At 46.0% G+C, this 25,726-nt stretch overlaps 2 protein-coding genes across 2 annotated transcripts; both read left to right on the forward strand.

Moving 5' to 3' along the window:
- Positions 1–4,565: 4,565 nt before the first annotated feature.
- Positions 4,566–17,170, forward strand: DDI2 (DNA-damage inducible 1 homolog 2 (S. cerevisiae)). The gene is made up of 10 exons (XM_009888348.1): positions 4,566–4,643; positions 4,832–4,961; positions 6,051–6,281; positions 8,693–8,819; positions 10,899–11,026; positions 11,604–11,732; positions 12,516–12,619; positions 13,040–13,229; positions 15,381–15,442; positions 17,153–17,170. The coding sequence occupies exons 1-10, from the start codon at positions 4,566–4,568 to the stop codon at positions 17,168–17,170; spliced, it is 1,197 nt and encodes a 398-aa protein (XP_009886650.1).
- RSC1A1 (regulatory solute carrier protein, family 1, member 1) lies at positions 8,774–19,676 on the forward strand. Its single transcript, XM_009888349.1, has 7 exons — positions 8,774–8,819; positions 10,899–11,026; positions 11,604–11,732; positions 12,516–12,619; positions 13,040–13,112; positions 17,626–17,688; positions 17,785–19,676. Exon 7 carries the CDS (start codon positions 17,817–17,819, stop codon positions 19,674–19,676), a length of 1,860 nt encoding a protein of 619 aa, XP_009886651.1. The 5' UTR covers positions 8,774–8,819; positions 10,899–11,026; positions 11,604–11,732; positions 12,516–12,619; positions 13,040–13,112; positions 17,626–17,688; positions 17,785–17,816.
- The last annotated feature ends 6,050 nt before the right edge of the window (positions 19,677–25,726 follow it).

Raw genomic sequence — 25,726 nt, forward strand, 5'->3', positions numbered from 1 at the left:
CCCGCCCACGGCGTCCCCCCCCTCCCCCGGTTGGGTTCCCTGGGCTGGGAACGGCTGTGTCACCCCCCTCCCCGCGGGGTCTGTCACCCCCTTCACCCCCCAGGGCCTCCGCCCCGCCCGCTCCCCGACCTCGGGGGTTATTTGGGGGGGCGACCTGTCGTTATTTTGGGGGAGAAACGCGGCCTTTTTCCCCTCAAAGTCCTCCTCGTCCCCTAAGGAGAGGGCTCCGGATCCCCGATGGGTCGATGTCTTACCGGGGTTCCTCCGGGAAAGGCTCTTTCTCCTCCCGCGGTGGACCTGAAAACGAGAAGAAAATTGGGGGGTTTTTAATTGAGTTTTCAGAAGAATTTGGCGTGTTAAGGAGGAAGGGTTTGGAGCGAGGGGAATGGAAGGCACAGAGCAGGGAAGGTGGGGACCCGCGATCCCCTCAAACCCTGGGGAACGGGGCTGAAACGTTCAGAGACGGGTTTCTTTATCATAGCAAATTCCTGCCCACCTCTGGGGTGGAAAAGGGCAGATTGAGGATTCCCTCTGCCCTCCCTTTTTTTTCCCCACAGAGGTATGGGGACCAAACGGCGCGTTTGCCTGGTGTCCCCAGCAAAGAGCCGAATTCGGGGCTCGCTCGTTGCCAGCGTGCCAAAACACACGGCGTGGGGGCGGCTCTCGTCCGTCTGTCCATCCGTCTGGGGTTTACTCACTGTTTTGGGTTCAGTCCCGCTATTTTTTTTTTTTCTTTTTTTTTTTTGGCAGTTGTACCTGTTCATTAAATTCTGTCCTCCCTTCTGCTCTTGTGACTGATAGGAGCTCCTGCAGGTGTCCAAAGACAGGGGAGAAGAGCCCAGAAATCCTGTATGGTGTCACCTCCATGTAGGCTAACGTGTCTCAGAGAGCATTGAAATCTTCTGTGTCTCTGCCTGAGACTTTCTCTTTTCTTCAACTGTGGTGACACAAGTGTTTTCTTTGCCATTAGCTCACCATGTGGGAGTCGGTGGCTTAACATGCATAACAGTGCAGCAAAAGTTTAGAATATGCTACAAAGCTTAATGACAAAAATATGTGTAGAATCAAATAAATCAAAATCTTACTTTTGGACTGGGTTTTGTGGGCGGAAGGTTGTTCTTGCATTTCATTTTAAAGTCTTCATTCATTCCTGCAATAGAAAGCTATCTGTTTTGTTTCTAATTTGGTCAACTTCACACAGTTCTTCACATGCAACAGTTTTTTTTTTCTTTTTTTTTTTTGGCAGTTGTACCTGTTTTTCAGCTGGGCGGCGTGTTGCAGGACAGGACGATGTCAGCGCCTTTCCTTGGGGCGCTGGCCGCGCCTGGCAGAGTCTGGGGAGTTTTGTGATGATGGCTTTTGCTTCTCGAGCCTTTTCCAAGTCCAAATTAATAAAATATTTTTCCAGTCAAGCAAACATTAGTCAGTGATGGAAGAACGGCTGAGCCGGCAGCCCTCGAGGTGGACGTGTCCCCTTGCCGAGCAGGTTCCCGACACCTCGCCCATGGCGTTTTGCTTTGCCTCTCCCTTCGGCGAGCTGTTTATTTTGGGTTAAGGGGTCAGTTTTGAGGGGGAAGCGGTCTCCAAAGCAGGGGCAGAAAATCAAGGTGAGGTGGATCTTCCTTTAGGGGGGAAAAAAACTCTTGATTTTTGGTAGGTAGAAAGAGAGAAACCATCTCACACAAAGATTCCCATCTGCTGCGCTCCAGCAATCCCCCGTGTCTGTGTCACAGCCGCCACCCGGGCACCCACGTTTGCAGCCGGCAGTGGGGACAGCCTCTACGTGTGGGACTCTGCGAGCGCACAGTGGCTTCGATATCTCCGGGTGTGTGGAGCGTAAACTCCTCGTTGGCAGCTTTGTCCCCCTTGCGTCAGCGGAACCCACCAGCTCTGGGTCTCTTTTAGGATAACGAGCGATCACGGACTTTTCTGCTTGCATTTTGTAGGGCATTCCCTTCTTTTGCAGTTAAACTGCTGTGGAGTTTTGCAATTTTATCAGCGGCAGGTAACAGGGATCAGCGCTGTGCTTTTTGTAGCCGCCTCTGCTTCCCTTCTGCTCATCCATCTGCCATTTATGCTTCACCTTGCCTCCTTTCTTTTCATGTTTTCTGGCCATGTATTTACTGTTCCTTTCACTCCTGTTTCTGTCCAATGCTTGTGAAATGTTTTGAGGACCTTCAGTGGGGAGAAAGTTTTAAAAATAAAAGTTATCGGGGAAGCAGCTTGTTGTGTAGAAGGATTTTGCGTGGTTAAACCATCCTCTACAAATAGGCAGTATTACATTTACCGAACATGGTGATTTAGTGCCGTTTTTCCATAACCAAGGTCCACGTTGTGTTAAAGGTGTTGTGTTGGCACAAAAGAGAGGATGAATTTAATAGTAAGGGTTGTGCAGGGTGGAGTGAACCGCTGCTGTGTGTTCATCCCAGTCTTATTTTCTGCTGTTTTGTGGAATTAATTCCGGGTGCTGCGGTTTGGGTGGAGGCGAGCAGGGGGCTGCGAGGTTTCCGAGGGATGGCTGCGGTTGCAAGGCAGGGAGGGCGGCGTGAGATAACGGGGACGGCTGCTGTCAGGCTGTGGTGATAAGAGAAGCTGGGTGAGGAGAGGGGAAATAATTCAGCTGCGTTTTCCTCCATGCATTGAGGTGATGGCTTTTCTGGGGAGGGGACGGGGAGGCTCATGGCAGAACCGCGTTATTCTGGCAGCACCATTTATTTCTTTCGTTTCTCTTTCTTTACGTGCCGTGCATCTCCTGTCCTTGGCTGTGCGCAGGAGTATTTAATGGGTTCTGAGGTTGGATTGATTTACGGTTGCTGGTGGTATCTGAATCACTCTTGATTGGGGTTCCTCACTCCATAAGGAGGTTCTACCCTACGGCACTGTGCAAAACCCAACCGCTGTGCGGTATCGGTGCCTGCATCCCTGCCCGGGTCACCTCCAGAAGAGCCCATGTCCGGTACCTGGCTGCCTTCTAAAATGTGCTACAAACCAGATAATCAAAATACAGCAAAATTAGATCAGTTTGTTTTAACAGCAGAGCGGAATGAGTCAAAAGCGTATTAAGCCGTGCTGCTAATGGACGTAGAGTGAGTGCCGGGCGCTTAATTCATTGTCTGAGGTGTTAAGGCCGAACGCTCATAAATCCAATCCCAGCAAGACGACAGAGGTAAAACCTCACTTAAACTGATTAACTTGTCTCTTACAGAGTGTCTGCGCAGGGGAACTGCCATTTAAGATTTGCGCGTGCAGCTGGGATTTATTACAAGCTTGCTTTCTCTGTGAGCAGCAGCGTTACTGAGTCAGGGCAGGTGGGACGCGTCCGGTAACGTGAAAGGATGCACTGGGACTCTTCCCATCACCCACTAACCTTAATTATGCCGGTAATGTCTTGCAAATCATCAGAGTGAAGACTGCACACCTTAATATAGCTGGCAAATGGACCCGTGTTTGCACCCAGTCTGGTGCAGTAGCGCTGAGGCTGTTAGGTGCGTCGTTAATGAGAAGGTAGGAAGCTCGTGCTTGTTTCTAATGGCGTGTGTTTCTCTAGCTCTGATGGCTCTGATTGCTGTCTTACCTGGTTCTTATAATTTTTGCTTTTTCTGTTGTGTCTTGCTTTGGCACTACCAAAGTGCATTAGTGGGATTCTCTGTAATACTTCTGAGCTGCTGCAGTAAAGCAGCAAAAGTCTGTAGCATCTTCCAGACCTCAAGACGTGTAGTAATTGGAGGGTTTTTGGATCTTTTTGGATCTGCCACTGGCGATAGCATCGCGTAGAGCCGTGGCCCATCCAGGCAAGAACTGCGAAAGCGTCTCCCACGCGGCTTTGCCAGTCCCGACCTGTGGCAAACACGTTGTTGCTGAACCGATCTGCCCAGTCTCGTTGCGCGCCGGTGAAGGCACAGAAACCTTAAGGTTTAGCAGATACCATTTCTGGGAACTTTCGTTCCCGTAAAGCGTTTATTTATTTCTTTGCTTCCCTGTAATTCAGTACATCTGTAGGTATTACAGTTCTAATGTTAACAGAAATGTTCCCATGGTGATTATTCATTTTTATCTCAATACGTTTTTGTGTTTAATCTGCAGACCCCTTGTTAAATCAGATTATCATAATAGAAAATGATGTGACTTTGTGTTTTATAGTCAAAAGAAGTTAATTCCCCGCCATGGACTGACTGCAGTCTCGGGAGTGGTGTCTTTGGGTGCTGAACCTTCAAGTCTGGATAGAGTTACATCACTCAAGTAAACTGGAAATCACTGAGCTAATCATTGAGGTCCCTGTAAAACTGGTTATTCTGGGGAACCGTGTTGTGGGAAAAGGCAGAGATCATAGATATTGGACTGCATCATCCATGGATCTACCCTGATCGACGCTGCCTGCACGTGCGCAGTCGGTCCTTGGTCAATAGGTGCTGACATGGGGGGAGATAACGCTGTAGAAGACGGCCGTGACTTGTGTAGTCGTAGAGGTTGGATTTTGGAAACGTGTGGCAAACAGCCCCGGTGCAAGGCTTGCTTTCCTCTAAAAATCTTGGCCTCTAATTAAGAGAGACCAGCCCTTCTCCGAGATGCTGAGTTTCGAGAAACCATCGCTGGGTTTCGGTAAGACCGACTTGGTGTCATTGTCCAACCGTTTACCTGGTGAGGTCTGTCAGTGCCTGAGGTAGAGGTGCCTTGGCAGGGCCTGTCCGTGGCGAGAATTACACACCTTCCCTTCTGAAGCTTGAGATGGCTCCAAAGGATTTACTGGAACGCTTTCATAAAATAAAAAAAAAGGGCAAGATGTCTGCTTTGTCACGCGCGGTGTTTTTCACTGCACTCTCTCCATGAACAGATAGTCTATGCGGAGCGGCCTCTAACTGACAACAACAGATCTTTGGCCTCCTATGGCTTGAAAGACGGGGACGTGGTGATTTTGCGACAGAAAGAGACCGTAGAGCCGCGGCCTTCCATTCGTTTCCCAGGTGAGAAAGGATTTGCGCTAACTTTTGCTCTGAGCATCCAAAGATCTCAATATTTATCAAATAGCAACTCCATCTCCTGTCAGTCTCCTGTAGTACCTCGCTAGGCAAAACACTTAGGAAGGAGAGCAGCTAGGGATGGGCTAAAGGGCTTTTAAAATTGGCTAAAGGGCTTGTTATTTAATGGTTTTTTTAATTCTAACGAAGTGAATACTATTTTACTTTTCTTTGGGGGAAATACAGAGAAAGGGAGGAAGGTAACTGGTTCAGAACAGCAGTTTTTGTACAGGTGTGTGAGTTCTCATATGATGCTGGTTCCCTTCCCGCTCGGCGTAATGGCGCAATAATATGCAGTCTGCGCAGCTTCAACACATGAAAAGGCTGTTGCGATGTGCTCTGTGAATCTGTGCAGTGACAAATAACCCAGAGAAGATGCATCTTAACAAACCCAGTTATGCAATCGTGCATACATGCAAAAGACTCCTCAGATAACATCTGAGTGGAGCCCTGCTCCTCTGTCCTGCCTCCTGCAGCAATCCCTGGCAATTCCCCGGTATAAATTATCGCTGGAAAAGAAGGTCCCGCTGCTGAGAAGGCCGTGGGAGCGTTGCTTGAGGTCCTTGTCCTCCTGCCTCAGCTGGAGGGTTGGTGCCTGCAATGCAGGTCTGCAGAAATGTTACTCTTTTTTTCTTCCCCCCCCCCCCGTTTTTTTTTTGTTTGTTTGTTTGTTTTAAATCTGAGAGATTCAGAAGTGCCTTAGAGACACTGGGTTTAGCCTTGCGATCCCTCCATGTGGTATTCACATTCATGAAGCTGGAAATAACTAGTCTGTGATTGAGTAAGTGCATTTCAGGGGATAAAAAATGGGTCAGATAGAAGGCTAGACCAGTTACAGAAATACATGCTGGCATTCCTAACCCACTAACCTGAGTACGTGGCTGTGCTTCCATCACGTATTGCTGTTCGCAGAATCCGGTCTAATACTGTAGCATTAAGAGCGGCTTATCCTTCCCGCAGTTTTTCCACTGTGTTTTTTCAAGCAGAATTGTAAATGTGAAGCGCTGACACCTCTGACCTTTTCCTCCCTCCAAGGTCTGCCAAGGATAGACTTCAGCAGCATCGCGGTTCCTGGGACATCCACTCAGCAGCACCAACCACCAGCACAGCGTCTTCGCCCGTCACCTCCCGATGCACCTTCGTTCCCTCAGGGTTTGGACAATCCGGCGCTGCTACGGGAGATGTTGCTTGCGAATCCCCACGAGCTCTCCCTGCTGAAGGAGCGCAATCCGCCCTTGGCGGAGGCGTTGCTCAGTGGAGACCTGGGTAAGTTGGGATTTCAATCTGCAGGAGGTGGTTTTAAATCTGTTTGAGCTCAGTTCTAATAAAAGGCAGCCACAGGTTTTTAACTAGCTGGGATGCTCGCTGGCAGCTCATTGATGATGCTGATAAAAGGTGCCAGTTGGGACTACTCAAGGCAGAGTTCCTCTCCTTCTAACGAGATTGTTTCTGGCAAGTTGGGCATATTTCTCCTGCTTGGCTTCTTTAATATCCTCTGTCCCCTACTTTGAAATATTAGATGCACAGATAAGTTGAGTTTCTGTGAACACAAGTGACTCAGCTCCTGATTTTTACGCGAAGACTCCCTGAATGCATGTTTTCCAATAATGGTGGTGTGTTTGCTGCATCCCAGAGCCCACTGAGACCTCAACAGAGAGCAGTACGCTATAAAACCAGCTCTGTCCCTAATGGTGAGCTGCTACGGAAGTGGACATCAGAAAGGGAGAGGAAAAGGAACAAGTGAATGGTGTCTTCAGGGAGCTTTTCCAATAGGAATAGTCCAAAATGTTTAAGTCTGTTAATCGTGAAGGTGTTCACATATTTTGGGCACAGTTGAAGTCTAGTTCCATGTCCTTCACTTCCTGTGCAAGCGAGCAGCTGACGTTGGTCCCTCATTCTGCACGTGATGAAAGCTTCGAACGCTAGTGTCGTTTCAGCATGAAAACAGGGTGGTGTTTTGGGCATCAGAAGATGTGTTTATAAACCTGTGCAAGACCTTTAGTTAGGAAATAAGTCGTGTTGGGGAAATGAATGAAGAGGAGCTTCTAGCAGAAGACTTTTTTTCCTCTTTCAAGGTTACACCCTGGTGATTTCTCTCCGTCAAAGGAAGCTAGAAAGGAACTTGCGTGGATATTGTCGGCCTATTTCATTTTACTTTAGCTCATATCCAGAGTTGAAACCATGTCCTTTGTGCTTTCAAGCTTTTTCACACCTCTGGTGAGCACTGCGTCTGTAGTGCAGTAGAGAAATTTTTCCCATCACCTTGAGAAGATGTGCTGCAGTTGGCGCAAGAAATGAGAGGTTAAGCCCAAGACACCCAGAACTGGCTCATCTGCTGGTCTGCCTTGTCTTGTTGTGCACATTAAACTTTGATTCGGGTGTGCATTTTTAGTCCCAAATCGCCGCAGTGGGCTGTCAGAAGGAAGTGGGGTTTGATCTGGTTATGCTCTCGTCGTTCTGTACGGCTACTGCCAGTATTTGGGCACAGATCCAGTTCAGCTCTGGCTCTGATGCCCAAATATACACATAGATGTGTGCCATGTGACTGTGCTGGATGCACCCCAAGCGCTTTAGAAGGCACCTGCTATACAGAAACTTAATTTTTAAAAAAAAAAAAAACCAACCACCCCAAAACAAATAAGATAACATACCCAATGCCTTCCTGAACATGTAACAGCCTTAAGGCCAGAGAGCTTCTTCACGGGAACTGCGTTTCTGGAAGGAAACCCACAACCTTCTGTGTTTACAGAACTTAATTTATTGCAAAGTCCTTTTGGGAATGTATATGATCAAATCCAAGCAGTAAAAAAAAAAAATAGCCAGAGGACATCCAAAAAGTGGCGGACTGAAAACTGCGTTCTTAAAATGTGCAGCTAGACTTTGTGAAGGAGGTGTCCCGCCTGGGAGCTCTTGATTTCAGTGGCCGGCATTCAGCTTTAGGGGTTATAATGTCCCTGTCTTTGCTCGTGTTGTTTGAGTTTAAGGTAAGTTTTGTTGTTAGCCTTTTCATGTCTTGCAGTTTTGCGTTTGCTCTTTGCTGGATCTACAGGCTGTTATTTTACCAGGAATTGCTGAGTGTAAAACATGATAGATTTTGCAAGCTGTTCTTGTAGATGGGCCATCTTATCAAGAGCTATGAAATCTCTTTTCTGTCTCTGTCTAAAGCTTTTTCAAAATGCACGTGCACACAAGCTTCTTGTTTGAATTGTGCAAGTTCTGTAGTCCTGATTTCTGCTTCGGGTCTCATCTGCTGGTTTTGCAGCTGGTCTTTTTTGAGTGTTGTGTAGGCAATTCTTGCTGCAATTGAAGAATGAATTTCTGTTTTAATGGTAGCTCTTTGTTTTAAATATTGTTGTCTTCATATTTTTTCCATTTTTCTTCCATATAAAAATGTATGTGCAAGGAAATTGAGTTTGGTTGTGCTGAGTCTGGGTAACAGACACAAGGAGGAAGAGCTCTGTCCAGTTCGTTGCTTTTCATCTCAGTGGGTTCCCAAGTTTGCAGCGAATCCTTTGAGGTCTGTCCGTGCTGCCTTCAGATGAAGCCCTTTGTGCCTGTGCTGCTGAGGCTACCCCTGAGTGCACGCTGGCATAAAAAGAAGAGTTTGCCGTGCCAGAGCTTGATTTGTCAGAGTCATTTCCAGTAAAAAGCATTTCTGTATCTCCTTTTTCCTGCAGAGAAATTCACCAGGGTGTTGCTGGAGCAACAGCAGGACCGAGCCCGGCGGGAGCAGGAGAGGATCCGACTCTATTCAGCTGACCCTTTTGATCTTGAGGCACAAGCCAAGATAGAAGAAGACATAAGGTAGCAAACCAAAGTTGCTTGCGGGCTCTGGAGGTCGTCTTTTTTCCACAGGGTGCTTCCATCCATAATGCTTTTTCCTTGGAGGACGCAAGGAGTGTGTTTAGATCCTGCCTTAGGAGCCTGCAGGGTTCTGAGCCACCTTTGCACGTGGGAAGGTTGGGAATCGGGGATGCGTAGGCACACCCCATCCTTTAGATGTATCCAGATCGAGAGGACGCAGCGTGTGATGTCCCAGGGCTGTCTAGGCTGGTCCACTCTGAAGCAAGAGCACTTGTGGAAAGCACTCGGAGATCTTGGATCCTCTTGAGAGGTGGTAGTTGGGTACCTCGGCTGTGTTTTGAACCAGAGAACTGGGCCTGTGTTAGTCTCTAAGCTGAGCCCTCTGCACAGCAACGTGGCGTCATTTCTCCCAGCTGCCTTTGAGATTTGGTTTTGCATACTGCTAATTGTTTTGTCTCTCTGGCTGGTTCCAGACTCTGAGCATCACTGCTGTCAGAAGGAGATGTTCTGTAGAAATATGTTCTGCTCATCAGTGCTCGCTGCCTCTTGCTGTCTTCCAACTGTAATTGCATTGGGCTGAGGCTTGATTTCTTAAATTGAGTGATAAATCCTTGAGTCAGAACGTGACTGGGGTTTTTTGCCCTGGTAAAGACATCTTTCTGATACAGGCTCATAGTTGGTCATAACCAAAATTCATTTGTGATAAGAGTCATTCTTGCATTACGACTGACAAGGTGTTGGTGCCAGATAAATGCTTAGCTTAGCAATGTGGAAAAATATACATTTGTAGGCAGCAAAACATTGCTCGGAGGCACAGGAACGCTTTCCTTCTTCCACAGATGAGGGGACAGATAAAGGCGATGTGTCCAAGGCTGTGCTGCTGTTGGGGAGCAGTTTGGGCATCTAGCTGTCCCCAGATTTCACACCCCGCTTAATTTCTCTGACCTCCTTGCTTAATTAGATGCACTCTGCTCAAGATTGATTGGAAGTTATTGCAAGCATCTTTTTTTTTTTTTTTTTTTTGAGACACATCTCTGCTCTTCAAGTGTATGTTAGGTGGAGAGAGTGTCAAGCACAGAGAAAACAGAATAATGGATTTGACAAGAAAACAAACTGAAGATTAATCACTGCATATCCGATTTATGCTCAAATGCTAAAAGACAGGACAACCTGTGGCTCTGTTTCACGAGGATATGAAGCAGGACAGGCTGACAGTGAGGTGCTTTCACTCCCAGGCAAACCAGGTCTCGGATGCTGTTAGCTGTTTTCCTTCCCCACCAAGAAACCATGTCGACTCATCTTGTTGTGGGGAGGCTACCACAGTACCGAAGATGGATAGAAGAGGAGCTTGGGGTTTTTCCCCTTCCCCTACTAAGGATGAAAAACAAAATAGCATCAAAATCAGAAACCCTTTTCCCTTTTTGGTAGATATTTCGGATGCGGTCGCTACGGATACCCATCACTTCCAAGATCACTGTAGGGGCCGTGATGGGCTTCTTGAAGAGTGTTTCTTCTGTAGGCTTGAATTTGCACCAAGGGCTTGCTCTCATGGTGGAGTTCTCGCTGCAGTTTTGCTCACCTCCCTCCCCTTCCTACGTCTGGAAAGGAAAGATACCAGGGAAACGTTGGAGGATTGTAATGTTCGGCTGCCGTGTGGGATTCCAGCATTGTAGCTACTGGCAACATCTTCATCGTGTACCCGCAGTGTTTTATTTTAGAGTGACTAATAAATACACAGGTTTTTCACTCGCAGGTTCTCCAGGTTACCTCTGTGGTGACAGGTTTCTGTCGCCTGATGCTGTAGTGTGAGTTAGGCGAGGTGTTGGAAGGAGCAGTCTTCGTGGCTGCTGGAGAGCGACTTGACGGCTCTGGATTAAGCCAAGATCATTACTAGCAATCCCCCTGCTAAGAAGGCTATGTTTAGCTAACGAAGCAGCCTTTGTTGTGGTTCAAACATGTTGTTTGTAAGGTGAGCTGCAGCAGGTGGGATTACCAGATCTGTTTGTAAGTCGGAGGGATGCTTATAACGTCTGGCTGATGGAAGGTCTGATTTTTCTCTCTCTTCTCCATTAAATTCAGGCAACAAAACATTGAAGAAAACATGACGATAGCAATGGAAGAGGCCCCCGAGAGTTTTGGGCAGGTGGTGATGCTGTATATTAACTGCAAAGTCAATGGCCATCCAGTGAAAGCCTTTGTTGACTCAGGTGAGTTGCCCCCATTTTCATCTCTTTCTCTGCACTTCCCCTCACTGAGGGAGACAGTAAACGCTCCAGAAGTTTTGCCCAAAAATTCCATAATAAAGCACTGGGTTTTGAAGCACCTAATTAAAACCTGAAAGCCGCCTTGTTTAACGCGAACAGAGCAAACCGTTGTGAGCAGCAGTGCGCGTGAGTGCTCGAACACTCCAGATCAAGGCTCCTGTGAGAATTTCTGGGGCTGCGATGCCAGAAAGGTCACTGCCACATGTGTGTCTTATCTCATTTTACAGATGGGGGGATTTTGCATGCCTTTAATGCTGTGCTTCTCATCCGCAGCCTTAAAGGGAAAGTACTTGGGGTTATTCCAGCTCTACAGAAACACAAATACTTTACTGTCAGTGCTGATCTGTGCGTATACAGTCAATTGAACGCAGTGGGATTCGCAGGAAGCCTTTATGCCCTAATGCAGTTGCTGGTGCAGTGTGGTTTCCCGGCTGCTGAGTGCAAGATCTTAAGCCCTTCCAGGAGAGAATTTAATTTGTGATGCGCTGTCAGGATTTAACACAAATTCTGTTGCTGGTAGGTGCCCAGATGACCATCATGAGTCAAGCTTGTGCCGAAAGGTGCAACATAATGAGGCTGGTAGATCGGCGGTGGGCCGGCATTGCTAAAGGTGTAGGAACACAGAAAATAATTGGCAGAGTGCACTTAGGTAAGTACTGGTATTCTTCTTTGGGCAGCTTTAGCAGCAGTTTTACTGCATTTCCCACAATCTTGGCACCGAGAAGTGTCTGGTTTAATGCTATAATTGTTAGAAAATCCCGCAGAGTAAAATAAAAGCGCCCCTGCAATATGTTCATTTGTCTTGGGTGCAGTAGTCCAGCTTCTGTCTCATTAATGCTTTTTTTAATGGAATTACCTTAACACTTTTAGGTGAGGGAGTCCTCAGTTCAGAGGATGTGTTTGCTCTGGGTGCAAAAAAAACGGGGCTAATGTGAAATGGCAGGATCTTTCCTGTTTGGGGTGGGACTGTTGGACAGCATGAGTTGCTCAGGAATGGTTCCAGTTCAGTGGATCTTTCATATTCCTTTGGGAAGAGAAGGCTCTCTGTGCTCTTGTGGAGGTTTTCTGGATGAGAGAAGATTGTCCTTGTTGTCTGAAAAATCGATTCTCTTCGCTGTTGTTGCTTTTTGGGCTTGTGCTCTAATGAGCTGTATGCAGCTCCTCTTGCCTGGAATGTTAGATAAGCAGTACTGAAGGCTCTAGAGCAGGTCAGCTTTTAAAATAATGAACTTCGTGAGGCCAAGGCAGGCGTGATAGTCCCCAGGTTTTGCACAGGGCTCGACTTTCTGCGACCCAAACAGTACATGAGAGCTCGGGTTTAAGATTTGCCCAGCAGGTTTGTGAAGACCTTTCCCAGGAGATGGACGAGCGGAAAGTAGATTTGCTGCGCTGTAGCGTTGCGAGGTGGTAACTTCTCTCCCTTGTGTTTCAGCTCAGGTCCAGATTGAAGGGGATTTCCTGGCGTGCTCCTTCTCAATCCTTGAAGAGCAGCCCATGGACATGCTTCTAGGACTGGATATGCTTAAGAGGCATCAGGTATCAAACCCTCTTTTGAAGCAGTTACTGGCTCTTCCAACTTAAGTGCTAAGTGCATATAAATGCCTTTTCTGTGAATTTATTAGGATTTTTCTGAGTTGCGTTGATGGTGGATTATCTTCCAGCCAGTTACGAAAGAAGTACATACACTACGTACATCATAGATAGCTGTAGGGTGTCTGGCTGCTCCCTGAAGTTTTTTGCTCTGATCAAAGATGCTCAGAGCTTTCCAACAGAATGATTTATTACAAATCAAGTCATATGGGGCCCTTTGCTTATAGCTGGTGCTCTTGGCCCACTTTGCTTAGCTGCTATGCGCTGTTCCCATTGGATATGGATTGTTTAACCTTGTTTCTCCTTTTTCTCTGGGAATTCACTGGCTCTTACACAGGCCCCTGATGTCTTGATGCTCTTTCACAGTGTTCAATTGATCTCAAGAAGAATGTACTAGTGATTGGCACGACTGGCTCGCAGACCACTTTCCTCCCAGAGGGCGAGCTCCCAGAGTGTGCCCGGCTGGCTTACGGCGCCGGGCGGGAAGACGTGCGGCCGGAGGAGATTGCAGACCAGGAACTAGCAGAAGCAATACAGAAGTCCGTAGAGGAAGCAGGTACCAGGAGGAGCCCAGTTGAAATATTAATCCGCATAGTTTTCTTGCTGTCTGTCAGGATGTCCGCGGGCAGTCCCCCTTCTTAGCTCCTAGGAGATACAGTCTAATGCAGTATCAGCGACAAAATGGTGGAGAGAAAGGGGCTTTATTCTTGCTTGCGGCCTCTAACTGCGCTTCTATCTTCCTTTCTGTACAGAAAAATCTGTCTGCATGAAGGCATTCGGGGGTGCTTGCTGTTTAACTTGTGCTCTCCTTGCAACTTCCTACCCGCTCTGGTTTCTTGGCTTTCGAAGGTGCGGAGATAAGTGGTTGTCTCTGGCACCCGTGCACCCGTTCACCCCGGTCATGGTTCGGTTGTGTGGTATTTTAGCAGCCTTGTGTAAGGACAGCTTTGTGGAGGCTCCCGCAAATCCTCTTCTTAATAGCTGCAGCATATAAAAATAGAGGAGCTGTAGCAGTAAGTACAAATCTCTGGACAAAAGTTCATGACAATTTTTAGAAATTGTACTATTTCAGCTTTTTTTTTTCCTTAGAATGGTGCTTGTGCCCTTGGAAGGTGAATTGCTTTTCTTACTGAAGATGACTCTTGCTCCAGATTTCAAAAGCAGCAGCTGCATTCACGTCCTAACGTATATCATCAGCCTTAAATGTGATCTGCAAAGAGAATTTTCACCCTCCCCATAGATTTGTTCCCTGTGCCTCTGCAATCCGTCGGCTGCACAAATGCAGCCTGATGGGACTACGGAAGATTTCGGTAGCTGCAAAATATAGTCAAGTGGAGATGCCAAAATAGCTGAAAGCTGAGCTATGAGCCAAACTGTCTGAAACTCAAATTTTCTGTTTAACTCCTCCCTTAACTTCAGCCTATGTTTTTCAGTAAAGGAAAGCTTCATTATTTTTTTCCCCGCTATTACAGTGAAGCTGTGAATACCTCTCAAAGTGTATTCCCTAGGCCTTTTCCAAAACTTTTAAAGATAACATTTTGTATGCAAGTGTTTTATAGAGACTTTTGAGTTTTACTGCTAATTTTTCCTCTGAAAGCACGCAGTAAGATTCTGCTTCCCACACACATGGAAAACTCTTTGCCGGGTCATGTTTAAGCTGATAAAGTTGACGTCTTCAACATTCTTATTGCTAATTTTTTAAGACTCTAGCATGCCCATTTTTAAAATTGAAGTGCGATAACCAGATTTAACCATATATGTATATAAAACCAGTTGTAATGCACTGAAATTTTTCTTTAACACTTCCCACTTGCTGCTTTTGATTGTCCAAAGCGTAAGCAGTGACTTTCTTGCAAATAACGATGGTGGTTACATTAAGGGACTGCACTTATTGGTCCCTTTGACCAATTTTCTTCCATTCTAAGAACAGAAGTTTTCCAGAGATGTAAAAACCTCGAGAAGGCTTTAATGAATCAGCAAGAAACGGTTTACATGTCCAACTTTTGAAACCAAATTGGAATGCTTATTAACTTAAGTTGCAGCAAGTAGAGAGAAACACAAACATAGATTTGACCTTGCCCCTGTTGGGTTTTGACAGACCTGAAGGTCAGATTTGGTACCTTGGGCTCATGTCTCTTCACATAACCTGGCAGAGAAAATGTGCAGATGTAAATATTAGTTCTTTTCCTGTTAAAACATTGAACGTGATGAAGCCTGGGTTGGTTTTTGTAACGTGTCTCCATTTGGGGTGAGACTTTGCAGACATCATAGTCGGTTGGACTTAGTTCTCTGCTGAAAGGGTCAAATAAAAAGCAAACCTCAGCCCAGAATATATGAGTCTTTACAATAAAAGCATTTTAGTCAAGTGCTTTAAAGTGAAAAGTGCCTAAAATGACTTGAATCAAAGCTGCTTATGCACCAAATACAGTTCTAAAGACCACGTGGCTTTGTTCAGACTAATCAGCAGTCTACTGGTTTCCATTGATGCTGAGCCCTAGAGGAATGTAAAAGATTTATGAGAACAGGAAATCCATTTTGTGTATTCACTTAATGCTTGTAGAACACCCGTGCACAAAACTAAGGTAGGTCTTGTTTAGATTGACTGTGTGTAAGTCTTAGACATGTTACAAGCCTCTGGCTCACAGGCTGCCTCCTAAGATGTCAGAATATCAATGTATACCTTCTTCCTCTCTTCCAAAACTGTTAGCTGCCGCGAGATGGTACCAGGAAAACCAAGTGAAAGAACATGAAACTGGAGAGGGAGAGACCGTAATGCAGGACCAGAGAAGCTCAGCTCCCTGCAAGGCCTCTGTTCTTTCACAACAGCTTGCATTTTTGCTGCCTTCTGGTAGATGGTACAACAGAAATTGGCTGCGTACGTCTGTAGGCTGTTAAAGTTCTCACTTTGAATGCACCTGGATTATTCTTGAGCTTTATTTTAATCCCTTGAAGCTCACTTTAGTGAGCCTCATGATTTCTGTCAGCTGACTTGCTGGTGTTTCAACACCTACGGCAAGGCAGGTGAGGTGGTAGTGGAGTCCTGGTATGTTTTACTGTCATCTAGATCCTCCACGTCTGCTTCGCTTACATCTGAGAGCTTGCCCTTTTTTGCCAATATACTGTGTTTCCCACCACCACTGGGAAACTCTCTGATCATGGAGGATTTACAAAACTTAGCAGCAAAACTACAGTTGCTTTAGGAGGAAGTGTATTCAGGTAGTTTACCCCATATAGAGCTTTTCACGCAGACAGCCTCGATACAAGAAAGGCGTTGCCGGTACATATGCAACTGAGGCTTTTCCTAATATAGAGAGGAATCTATCCCTGATGGTGCACTTTGTGGAGAAGAGTTTGTTCCGGGTGTTAGCTGGATCGATATCCCGATGGGGCTGGAATTCAGCTCTTGCAGGTACCCTGGGAGGAGGATGACAGTGGGTCTCAGAAGGATGAAACTGAGGAGTGCTTGGCAGAATACCAGCTACTTCTGCTGTCTAAATGACTGCAAATCCCTGGTGTGTTTGACTGATCAGGCCCTTATTACCGATCCACTGAGTCAAAACACAGTTCTGCTTCCTCTCTAAAGGATTGACTTGAGAGCAGAGAGTGTGAATGTAATCCTACCATGTAGAAACAGGAAAAGATCCCTCTGGTTTTCATCCGTATCCTGTGTCACAAACCTTTTTGCTACCCATATGAAAGATAAGTGGTCTGAAAATCTGCAGGATAATTCTGTTTTTTTTAATACTCCAGCGCCGCCAGGTCGTTGTAGCTGTGTTAAGACCAGATGTGCAGCCAACAGAAGGGATTGCTCTCTGTAATGGCCGCTGTATTTTATACCAAAGCGTATCGATCAGAAGTGCAGCATCACAGCATGTAGTGCACTGTTTTTATTTAATGGAGAATAAGAGAAACAAGTAGCTGAGGTGAAAAGGGCAGACTTCTTCCATGGCGTGGAACACAAAGGAAATCCCAGCTGTACATATAAGCATGGCTAGCTGTCCCCCAGTACAGCTGGGTATCTGTGAAAAGAGAAAGACTTTAGGTAAAACAGTGGTATATGTTTTAAGACCACTGACTTTGAAGGCCTCTGGGAAGGGAAAGGGAACTAATGCAACAAATCACGCAGCACAAAATCTAGATATCTGACACTGGGCAGAGTAGGGTTTTAATGGAAGAACAGGCGCTCTTATAGCAAAGGTCATGTTAGTGATTTAACGAGAGCGTGAGAGCTGATACATTAGCAAGATTAGACCATTAGCAAGATAAGTTCACTTATTTAATCTGTCCTGATAACGAGACCCAGTGTTTGGTGCCGCTGATAGAGATCTGCAATTCATCCGTTCTCTGTGCGGAGAAGGAGACGATGAGCTGGGTTTGCCTTCTGGCTGTACCTTTGCTTTCCTCTTCCCAGCCTCGGGCAGCAGTTCCTTTTGGGGATTTCTGCGTTCACTCTACGGTCTTTACGCTTCCCTTTTGCAGCAAGCTGGTGTTTGCTAGCCTTCTCTTGCCTGTGCTGGCATTAGCCATCACAAGGCAATAGCTGCTGGGAGCACAGTCTGAGAACTGTGATGCCCTCTTAATTCTCATTTCCCTGAAATGGGGCTCCTGATATCTTCAGCCATACAGAGAACAAACCAGTGTGGTGCTAGACACGTGCCTTGTGCTGCGTGTATTTTATCAAGTGTGTAGTATCACCCACGGACCACTCTGTTCTGTACTCTCTACACTGCAGCCTTTAAATTGTTCTCCAGCAGAGTTATTTTTGACTTGACGTAATGAATTTCCCAGACAGAACTCCTGGAAGGCAGCGAACGTGAGGAGCTCCTGCTGCTCCTACACTGTCTTGATGGGCAGTCGGGAGGGGAGCTGCAAGGTTGCAGGACTATAACCATGCATGCGGTGTGCACTGAATGCTAACACAGTTTGGTGTGTTTGTTTCCTAATGCAAACAGAACGTCGGAAGCCTTGATGCATGTAGTGTGTGTTTACTGCAGCTGGAGTGGGCCACAGACCAGGTATTTATAGCCATCGGTTTATAAGCTTTCACTGCTACAGTGAAAAGAGTGGTTCTCGTGTGTCCTAACTACTTCTTTCTTTCTGTCTTCCATTAGAGAATAGTGACAAAGAAACTACCTCACTGGAAATGCCCTCATTACCAGCTTCTGATGGGTTTAAAAATCCAGTCCAGTCTTCAGGACTAAATTCCAAGATCTGTAATCCCACAAATCAATTACTTGATCGTTCTGTCTCTGCCCCTGCTTCAATTTGCTCATCCGAATCTAGCCTCGCAGAGCCCATTGATCCTAGAGCCGTCAAGTCTTTTGAGTCTCCAACCGAATACCAGATAACCCCAGAAGAAGAACATCCTCTCTTGTTACAGCATCTTCCCAATAACGCTTCCTTGGCAAATAACGACCCTCCTCCCCAGACAGGGGAGGTAACCTGTTGCAATCCAGCTTGCCTTTCACAGAAGACACTCAAAGAAACATTTATTGCTGACAGTGTAAAGGAATGTAACGCTGAAGAACAAGACCGTGATCAGGAACATCCTTTGGAAGGGACAGAAGAAGATAGTTTGGCTGACACTGCTACTAAGCACAGGCAAAATAAAGATATATGTCTGTCTTCAGAACAGGAGCAAAAGCATGAGCTTCCCATAGACCATATGACATGCAAAGACCCAGAGAAGGAATATCTGGAGAAGCAAACTGAGGCAACTGACCCAGAACCTCCTTGCCATGTTGGTGGGGTTGAGAAACTTGTTGTGGAAGAAGCCAGCCAGCGAGCAAATCCTCTGACGGAAACAAGAGGAGATGGGCTGGAGAAAGCAAGTCTTCCCTGTGCAAAAGGGAGTATCCAAATGTCAGCCTCCTGTCGCTGTACGCATACGGAAGCCTTCATGGAAATAGATGCAGTTGAGCAGTCTGTAGCTGAAGCACCCAGCTCGGCAAGCGAGCAGAAGCGGCAGGCTGAGAACAGAAGTGTGTCTGACTCGAACGCGGACAACTTTTCTATGGAGGTGGAGTCGCTGAAGTCTGCATCCTCCTTGAGCGATCCGCTTTCTACTGCTGATGTCCCGCAGTCTAAAAGCACTAGTGAAATTCCTGCAAAGTATGAGTTGTCTAATTTGGCAGCTGAAGAGAGCTCTTCCCCCTCCAGCATCCATCAGCTGGACACGGATCCAGGAAGACCTTCAGAAGAGCCACGTTTCTCTCTGTCATCAGCCTTGAAAGAGCTGCACAAACTCTTGATTATCAGTCAGAAAGGAGACTGTAAAGTCCTTGCCTCAGAAGAAGTCTCTCAGCTGGAAATGGTTCACAAAGAGCCAACAGCACAGCAGAAGGGGCTTTCTGAAGACGAGCAGAAAGGTTCAGATCCAGCCAGCCAGGAACAGAGTTGTTCCTTCTATGAGGTGAGGTCTGAAGGTGGAACAGCAGAGGGGAAACAGCCTTGTGATTCTGACACGGAAAACATCAGCACTGGGTCTATCAGACACATGCAGTCTGCTCTTGGAGAAGGTGCTTTAGAGATTCAGAAGTTTTCAGGTAAGAGCGATTTGGTCGTGGTGAATCCTGCAGCAGCATCTGACCAGCAACAGAGCTCTGAGCAGGCGGAGGTTTTGGCAGAAGGTTATCAGAGTCCAACTAGTCCAACTTTGGAGCAAGACACATCTGTTTCGTCTACACCTGCTTTGGGTGAAGGTGCACCTGAAGATACTCGGAGCCTGTTCACAGGAGCACCTGGGAGAAGCAGCAGTTTTGCTCCTGAAGGCCCGTGGCCTTTGGGTGGGCGTGAAGAACCACTGCTGAGCCCACCAGCTGGCTGCACTGGACCTACCTCGGGTGCTTCTCCACCACCTCCTTTCCCTGCGGCTGATGTTGATCGGATCCTCGGTGCTGGTTTTACCACACGGGAAGCTCTTGAGGCTTTGGAACAAGCAGATGGAAACGCAGATCTTGCTCTTCTCATTTTGCTAGCCAAGAGTATCGTTGTTCCTACGTAATTACGGAAGAGGTAGCTGACTGGGGTATCTTTTCTTTTAAAGGACTTATCTAAATTATACACCATAATGTACAAGCAGAATGTTGAGCCAGATTTTTTGATTATTTGCAGCCAAAGTAACTTGTCTCTTCTGTTTTACGTGTTAGATTTGGCCTTTTAAGAGAAAGAAAACATCCTAGCATTCTGTGGACAGGATAGCTTTTAATTATGCATACTGGATTAAAATTAATGTTTTTATTTAAATGTACAATTTTAAAATAAGCTCCAATGTTACGAATAAAAAGCAGAAGCCATTAAGATCACCGCCCTGTCCAGCGCAAAGCAGATTGTGAAGTGAATTGACCGTGCGTGGGTGTGCACGGGACAGGAGGTGCACGCCAAGTTCGGTATGTATGGCGCAGACGCCAAACAGCGCTTGTCCAAACGGACTTTGTGGATTTGTTTTAGCTCTCCTGCGCTTTGTAACCCAATGTCCATCTGTGATGCTGATGAAACTATTATGGCAGCTACTAAAGGTATGTAGGTGCCCACAGATGTGTAACACTTTGCAAGAGGAGCGAGGGGCGGAGGGGGGTTTCGGAAGCGTGCGTTTTTTGTGTGTGCACGGGGAAGGCTGATGCCTATTTTTGCCAAACCCTTTCATGCTCTTGGGCCAGTGTGTTCAAGTTTACAACGTGGGGATAGAAGAAGGGAAGGGATAGAATTTGGTGCTACCAAAACTTAAGAGACGTTTTAACTTATTTGAAGATGTGCTGGTATTAATTGTAAGGCCGGGGGGTGGGGAGGGAAAAGGAGTATTTTAAATTTTTTTTTCTAGCCTTGCCCACGTCACGTTCCCCTGTACAAAAGAACAAGCTTGACCACTTTAAGGCAAAACCTTAACGATGAAATTGTTTAACAAACCGACCGTGTGTTATGGCTCTTAATCCCCCCTCTGCCCCTGGAAGAATGAACTGTTTCAGTGGATGCATTCTCTATGCACCGAGCGGGAATGTGATCAGAAGAATGAAGAAATCTGCTTTGCACTAGTTTCTCTCGATGTTTGGGGATGATCAGCTGCTCAGCTGTGGAAATGCAAACTGCAGAAAGCCTGTAGCGGCTGGTGGGGTACTAATTTAATACCTCTTAATGAGCGAGGGCTCCCCAATAGGGTTTCTGAAACAAATGCACTGACGTGGCTTCTGCATTATAACCATCGTGGCCTTTTGGGAAGTCCTTGGTGAGTAGCCTGCCTGATTGAGGACTCGCTGAGGCTGTGCTGTAGGAAGCCCTTTCCAGGTGCTTTTTTTCTGGGGGGATGAACTACTTTTTGATGTTCTGCAGACCCCCGAAACGCTGTTGGGGTTGGGGAAGGGGAAGGAGGGCATAGCTGAAACGTGATACCAAATTTGAAGTAGGAACTTTGACATGGTCCCACTTGCAAATCTCAGAAGTGGCTCTGTGTCAGGTGTTCATCTTGAACTTTCTGCTTTGAGCTAAACCTGAAGTGATGGGTCAGCAGCGTCTGGAAACATGTTTTGTTCATGGCTTTCATTTGTTGTTGTCGTTGTCTCAGGCCTGTGTTCCTGGTGTTTTGTTTTCCCTGTGGCTTAGCAGATTTGCCTGCGTGTACGCTAGGCTTTTTTTCATGCAAAGTGGCATTTAAAAACAACACAAATTTGGTTTCATCTCTGGACTTGCAGAAGTTTCTGATGTCAGTGAGCGGTGGTTGTCAGATTTTTCTTAGACGCTTGGGTAGGCAGGAGATCGCTTAGAATAACAAAGAGGTTTAAGGCATTCCTCCATCTGTTGAACGGAGCTTCTGCATGAGCTGTGAACGTACCAGCTAGGCCTGGGGCTCCCAGACATGTTTAGCTCATATCCCACTACTTGTGATGCTGGCAGCAGGCATTGCTCCGTGCGGGTGTAGGAAGCAGCGCTTGGCTGTTTGGGGACCCTTTAATGGAGCAGCATTGAGTAATTCACTTGAGGCTCTGTTCACAATGAGTTACGGAGGCAGGACTACAGCTTTATGATCTTTGCCAGGCAGGTGATCAGAGTTAATCCCGTTGAAGTTTGTTGATTTATTTTTTTTTTAATATTCTCCTTGCAATTAGCACCTCAAATCAGCAAAAGCCCCCTCTGTAAAGGGTAAAGCTTGGGCTGGTACAGGAGTACGGTGTCATCAGATCTCTCTCTAGAAGCCTTAGGAAATAAGATGTATTAGACCCATTCCCATCTGCATCTGGTTCCGTATCAAAAGCAGCAACAAGAAGGAAGCTCCCAGCTGTTGGATCCATAGCATCCTCCGTCTGAACAGCTGAATCTGCTCCCAATCCACGCCACGGTGGTCCTGGGAGCAATCCCACATCTGGTACGCAGACCAGCTGCGGGTTGACCCTCTTGGATGCCCAAGAGCTGAATTTGCACCCTTAGCCTGCAGGTTCATCTACTGCCAGCTTCCTGAAGCATCAGATGTTAGCCCTTCAGTGTTGTACCCTTTTCCGTATTTACACTTTATGTTTTTAGAAGCAATTGCTAATAGCTAGACGAAGTACTGCCGCTTTGCACCAAACTGGTTAAAGGCTCTAGTTTTATGGCCACGTTTACTTAGACTGCGTATACAGAACTCACGCTGTAAAAGCTTTAGAGCATCAGCCAACTTGCTTCAATGCTCGATTTTATTCTTTGTCAAATATAATTTTTGAAATCTGCCCTTCTGCCAAAACTATACTGAAGCATTTATCAATAGTGCTAGAATTTCCTGGGTAACTTTCTCTGAACTGCTAGAAACAAAGCCTGACCCCCAACTGAGAAATCCTTGTAAAACTATTTTATCAACTTAGTCCAAGCCTGGTGACTTAAATCTCTTGATTTCAGAGCCTTGCTTTGAGTGAATGGCTACGTGCTGCTAAATTAGAGAATAATTTTTTTAGGAGCAAGATCTATGTTGGAGGAAATCTGGGCAGTGATGAGTATTTAAGGTAAAACGTAATAGAACATGTATTTAGCCAATGCTGTCTAAAAGTTGTCTTCTGTTTTAATGTGCATGTGTGTCCTCTCCGCTGTACGCACACATCCTTTGCTCAGCCTTTAGCAATCCCTTACGTAGTCTCTGCGTACCTGGCTCGTAAAGTGCGAATACTTGTATTTAAGGAGGGATGGCAGACTGCTTGTCAGCTAGAGCGGGGAAAAAAGGTAACACCAAAAGCTGTTCAGGTTTCCAAGGAGCCATGTACCCTGGCCTAAAATAGGGCTCTTCGCTCTCTTCTTTTCCCCTCCTCATTAATCACTGCTCCAATGTACTAATGTCACATCAGCTCAGCAAAATTATTTCAGTATGAAAAGTCCATCTATAGAGAATAAAGCAACAATCACAAGCTGCTTCCTAAAGATGCCAGCACCTGTGGGGACCCGTGTGAGTCTGTAGAGCTTGTTTCTGGGTGTTTCCTGTGAAGCCACTGTGGGCATGTACCTTGCTCTTGGTTTCTGAGATGTCTTCTGTTCCTTAAAGATCCTGAAGAAATTTACTTGGCCTCGTGCTATTTCTGTACGTGAGGCTCTAGGGGAGTTTAGGGGTGATGTTTAGTGAAATATCGACATCTGAAAGTTTGTGGGCACAGATAATTCCGAGAAGAAGAGGAAGTATTTCCTGGTGATGGTCCCTGGCATGCTTACCTGCTGCTGGACAGAGCTGAGCTACGCTGCGTTATCGTGACAATCTCTGCCTTGTTGCTACGTATGTTCAACTCTACGTAGACACTTGATCTCCAGGACTGTTAACCTTGTACCTCCTAGATATGTTCCCTTCTTTCTGTCTTTGTCTCTCCCCTTTGCTGTCTCCTTTCCTCAAAAGTAGCAATATTTAAGTGTACTTGCTGAATGCTTAACTTCCAGATAAGTTTTCTTTAAAACACTATGCCATTTCCAAATAAAAGGAGGAACAGATCCTCGAGGTTTCTTCACCAGACTTGGATTTCTTGCCAAACGGCTCCCCAGAACTCTAACGTGAATTCAAAGAGAAAAATCAAGAGGTATTTTTGCCTGCCTCTCTCAGAGGTCAGCTTGGGAAATGGGGTCGGTTTCGTGTATATCATTCCCTTCTGAAGCGTTCAAGAGATTTCTTCCTACACTGTGTAGACATAGCTTAGTCCGTGATCCAAATGCGTAGCGGTTTGGATTACTCTTTGACTGATGCTTTTTAGCTTAAGAGTTTTACAAACTCACTTAAGGAACTTGAGGGAATCAATACTCAGGAATCCTAAAGCTGGTTGCATTTGTGTCATTTACTCTTCTGGGCTGAACATACCGCGGTTGTCCTCGCAGGTGGCTGAAGGGAGAAGTGGTTGTGTCATCAGAGAATGGGATGTGGTTCTGCCCAAAGTAATACACACTTGATTCTTTTTTTGATTTTATTTTTTTTTTAATATTGGGGGACTGTTTATCAACAAAATTGATGTGTAAAAAAATTTGATATTTAAAAAAAATGAATAAACACTTTATCATAATGTTGCTTGATTGGTCTGTCTGTATTTCTGAGGTCAGCGTCTCTGCACTCAAATCCTTCTCTAGCTTTTTTTCCAAAGCCAGTAGAATTTTCTTAATGTAAATGTTGCCATTTTGAACATAAATGAGTAGAAATCTGTAGTTAAAATGATTCCAGTTGGCAGGGCCTGAGAACAGGCATGAGAAATTAATGTATTTTCCCTTCGACGGAGATGAGCTGTTGAATCCTTCAGGCAGGACTCAGAAGTGGAAGAGCATTAGAGTACCACAGAAAACGTAGCACTTGGCCACAGCACTGTCTGCTGGAAAAAATGGATGAGGCGCTTCTCCTGTCTCCTATGCAAATACCTCACTTCCACCCAGATTAGGAGACGGTTGGTTTTATTTTTCTGGAGCTGGAAGCTAATCTCTTGGGACATCAAAAAATTGGCGTTTATATCCCTAGAAAGCTCATGACAGTTTTAGTTAGAAATAACTTTTTTAATGTCCCATTCTTAGTGTTTTGGAAAAGAAGGTTTTGGAAGTACAGGTTTTGGAAAGGGGGAGCAGAGGATCTTCCTCCTCTGAAACCTGCGGCACAGTCAGCTAACCCTAAGCGGCGGCATTTGTCTCATGGAGCAGCAATTCCTTTTTCATATCTTGAAAAACAGATGCACTTTGCCTTGAGACAAGCACTGAGTTTTGACCATTTAAAATCTCAGCTATCCAGAGAGCAGTCAGTGTTAGTCCCAGAGGAGTGGAGACACTCGGAAACGCGAAGCGTTACGAATCAGTTGCTTTGACAAAGCACTTCTTTGACAGTGGTTTCCTCCTCACGTGTTCAGAGCTCTACATGTGACGCTGTTGTCACTATTATAACTAAGTTACGTCATTAAGGCAGAAACTAATTAGGAGGGCAAAACTATGTTTTGAATTCTGGTCTTGGGGTGGGAAAGGGGAGGGTTTTGATGTGTGGGCTACAGCCCCATTCACGTGTTGGCCAAAATGTTTGCAGTTTCTTCTGCAGGGAGATGATTTAAGGACTAAATGCTCTGACTGTTTGAAATGTGAGCCTTGTCCTTTCTGCTTTATGAAGATGGTTTTGTTCTGGTACTGTACAAGTGCAAATTAACTACACTGTTAACAGTTGTGGTCATGTTTGGGATTGTCCCAGTCTGAATCGGGGCATTAGCACTTTTAAATCTGCAGCTCCTTATATGGCCAAGAGAGGTTCAGACCCTCTGTAATAAATGTAAAGGTTACTGCAAATTGGTGCGCTTTCCTTGGTTATCTTTTATGGACATTTTAGCAGTAGGACACGGAACCCCCCCAGAGGTTTAGAGCTTAAAAATGACAGATGAAGGTTTCTTTGTATAGTCATGTGGGTGCAGAGGCTGCGTTAAGAGCAGGAGCCGGATGCAGAGAGGTGACTGCTTCCTGCACCAGAATAGTTCAGAGAATGGTCAGCAGAAGAAAGGTGACTGAGCCATCACTCATAAATTCCACACTGCCACTCACTCGGGTCGCTGCCTCGCTTCTCTGCAGTCTCATGGTTTCAGCACATGCGTGATGTTGCTTTGCCAAGTG

The sequence above is a fragment of the Charadrius vociferus genome, unplaced genomic scaffold (assembly GCF_000708025.1).
Source record: "Charadrius vociferus isolate BGI_N301 unplaced genomic scaffold, ASM70802v2 scaffold107, whole genome shotgun sequence".
NCBI lineage: Eukaryota > Metazoa > Chordata > Aves > Charadriiformes > Charadriidae > Charadrius > Charadrius vociferus.

What these genes read in the sequence shown, in the direction of transcription:
- RSC1A1 (XM_009888349.1), top strand. Translation starts at nt 17,817, where the DNA reads ATGCCCTCATTACCAGCTTCTGATGGGTTTAAAAATCCAGTCCAGTCT.
- DDI2 (XM_009888348.1), top strand. Translation starts at nt 4,566, where the DNA reads ATGCTGAGTTTCGAGAAACCATCGCTGGGTTTCGGTAAGACCGACTTG. An exon ending in AATTGGCAGAGTGCACTTAG is followed by an intron (nt 11,733 to 12,515) that starts GTAAGTACTGGT and finishes CTTGTGTTTCAG; the next exon opens with CTCAGGTCCAGATTGAAGGG. An exon ending in ATATGCTTAAGAGGCATCAG is followed by an intron (nt 12,620 to 13,039) that starts GTATCAAACCCT and finishes GCTCTTTCACAG; the next exon opens with TGTTCAATTGATCTCAAGAA.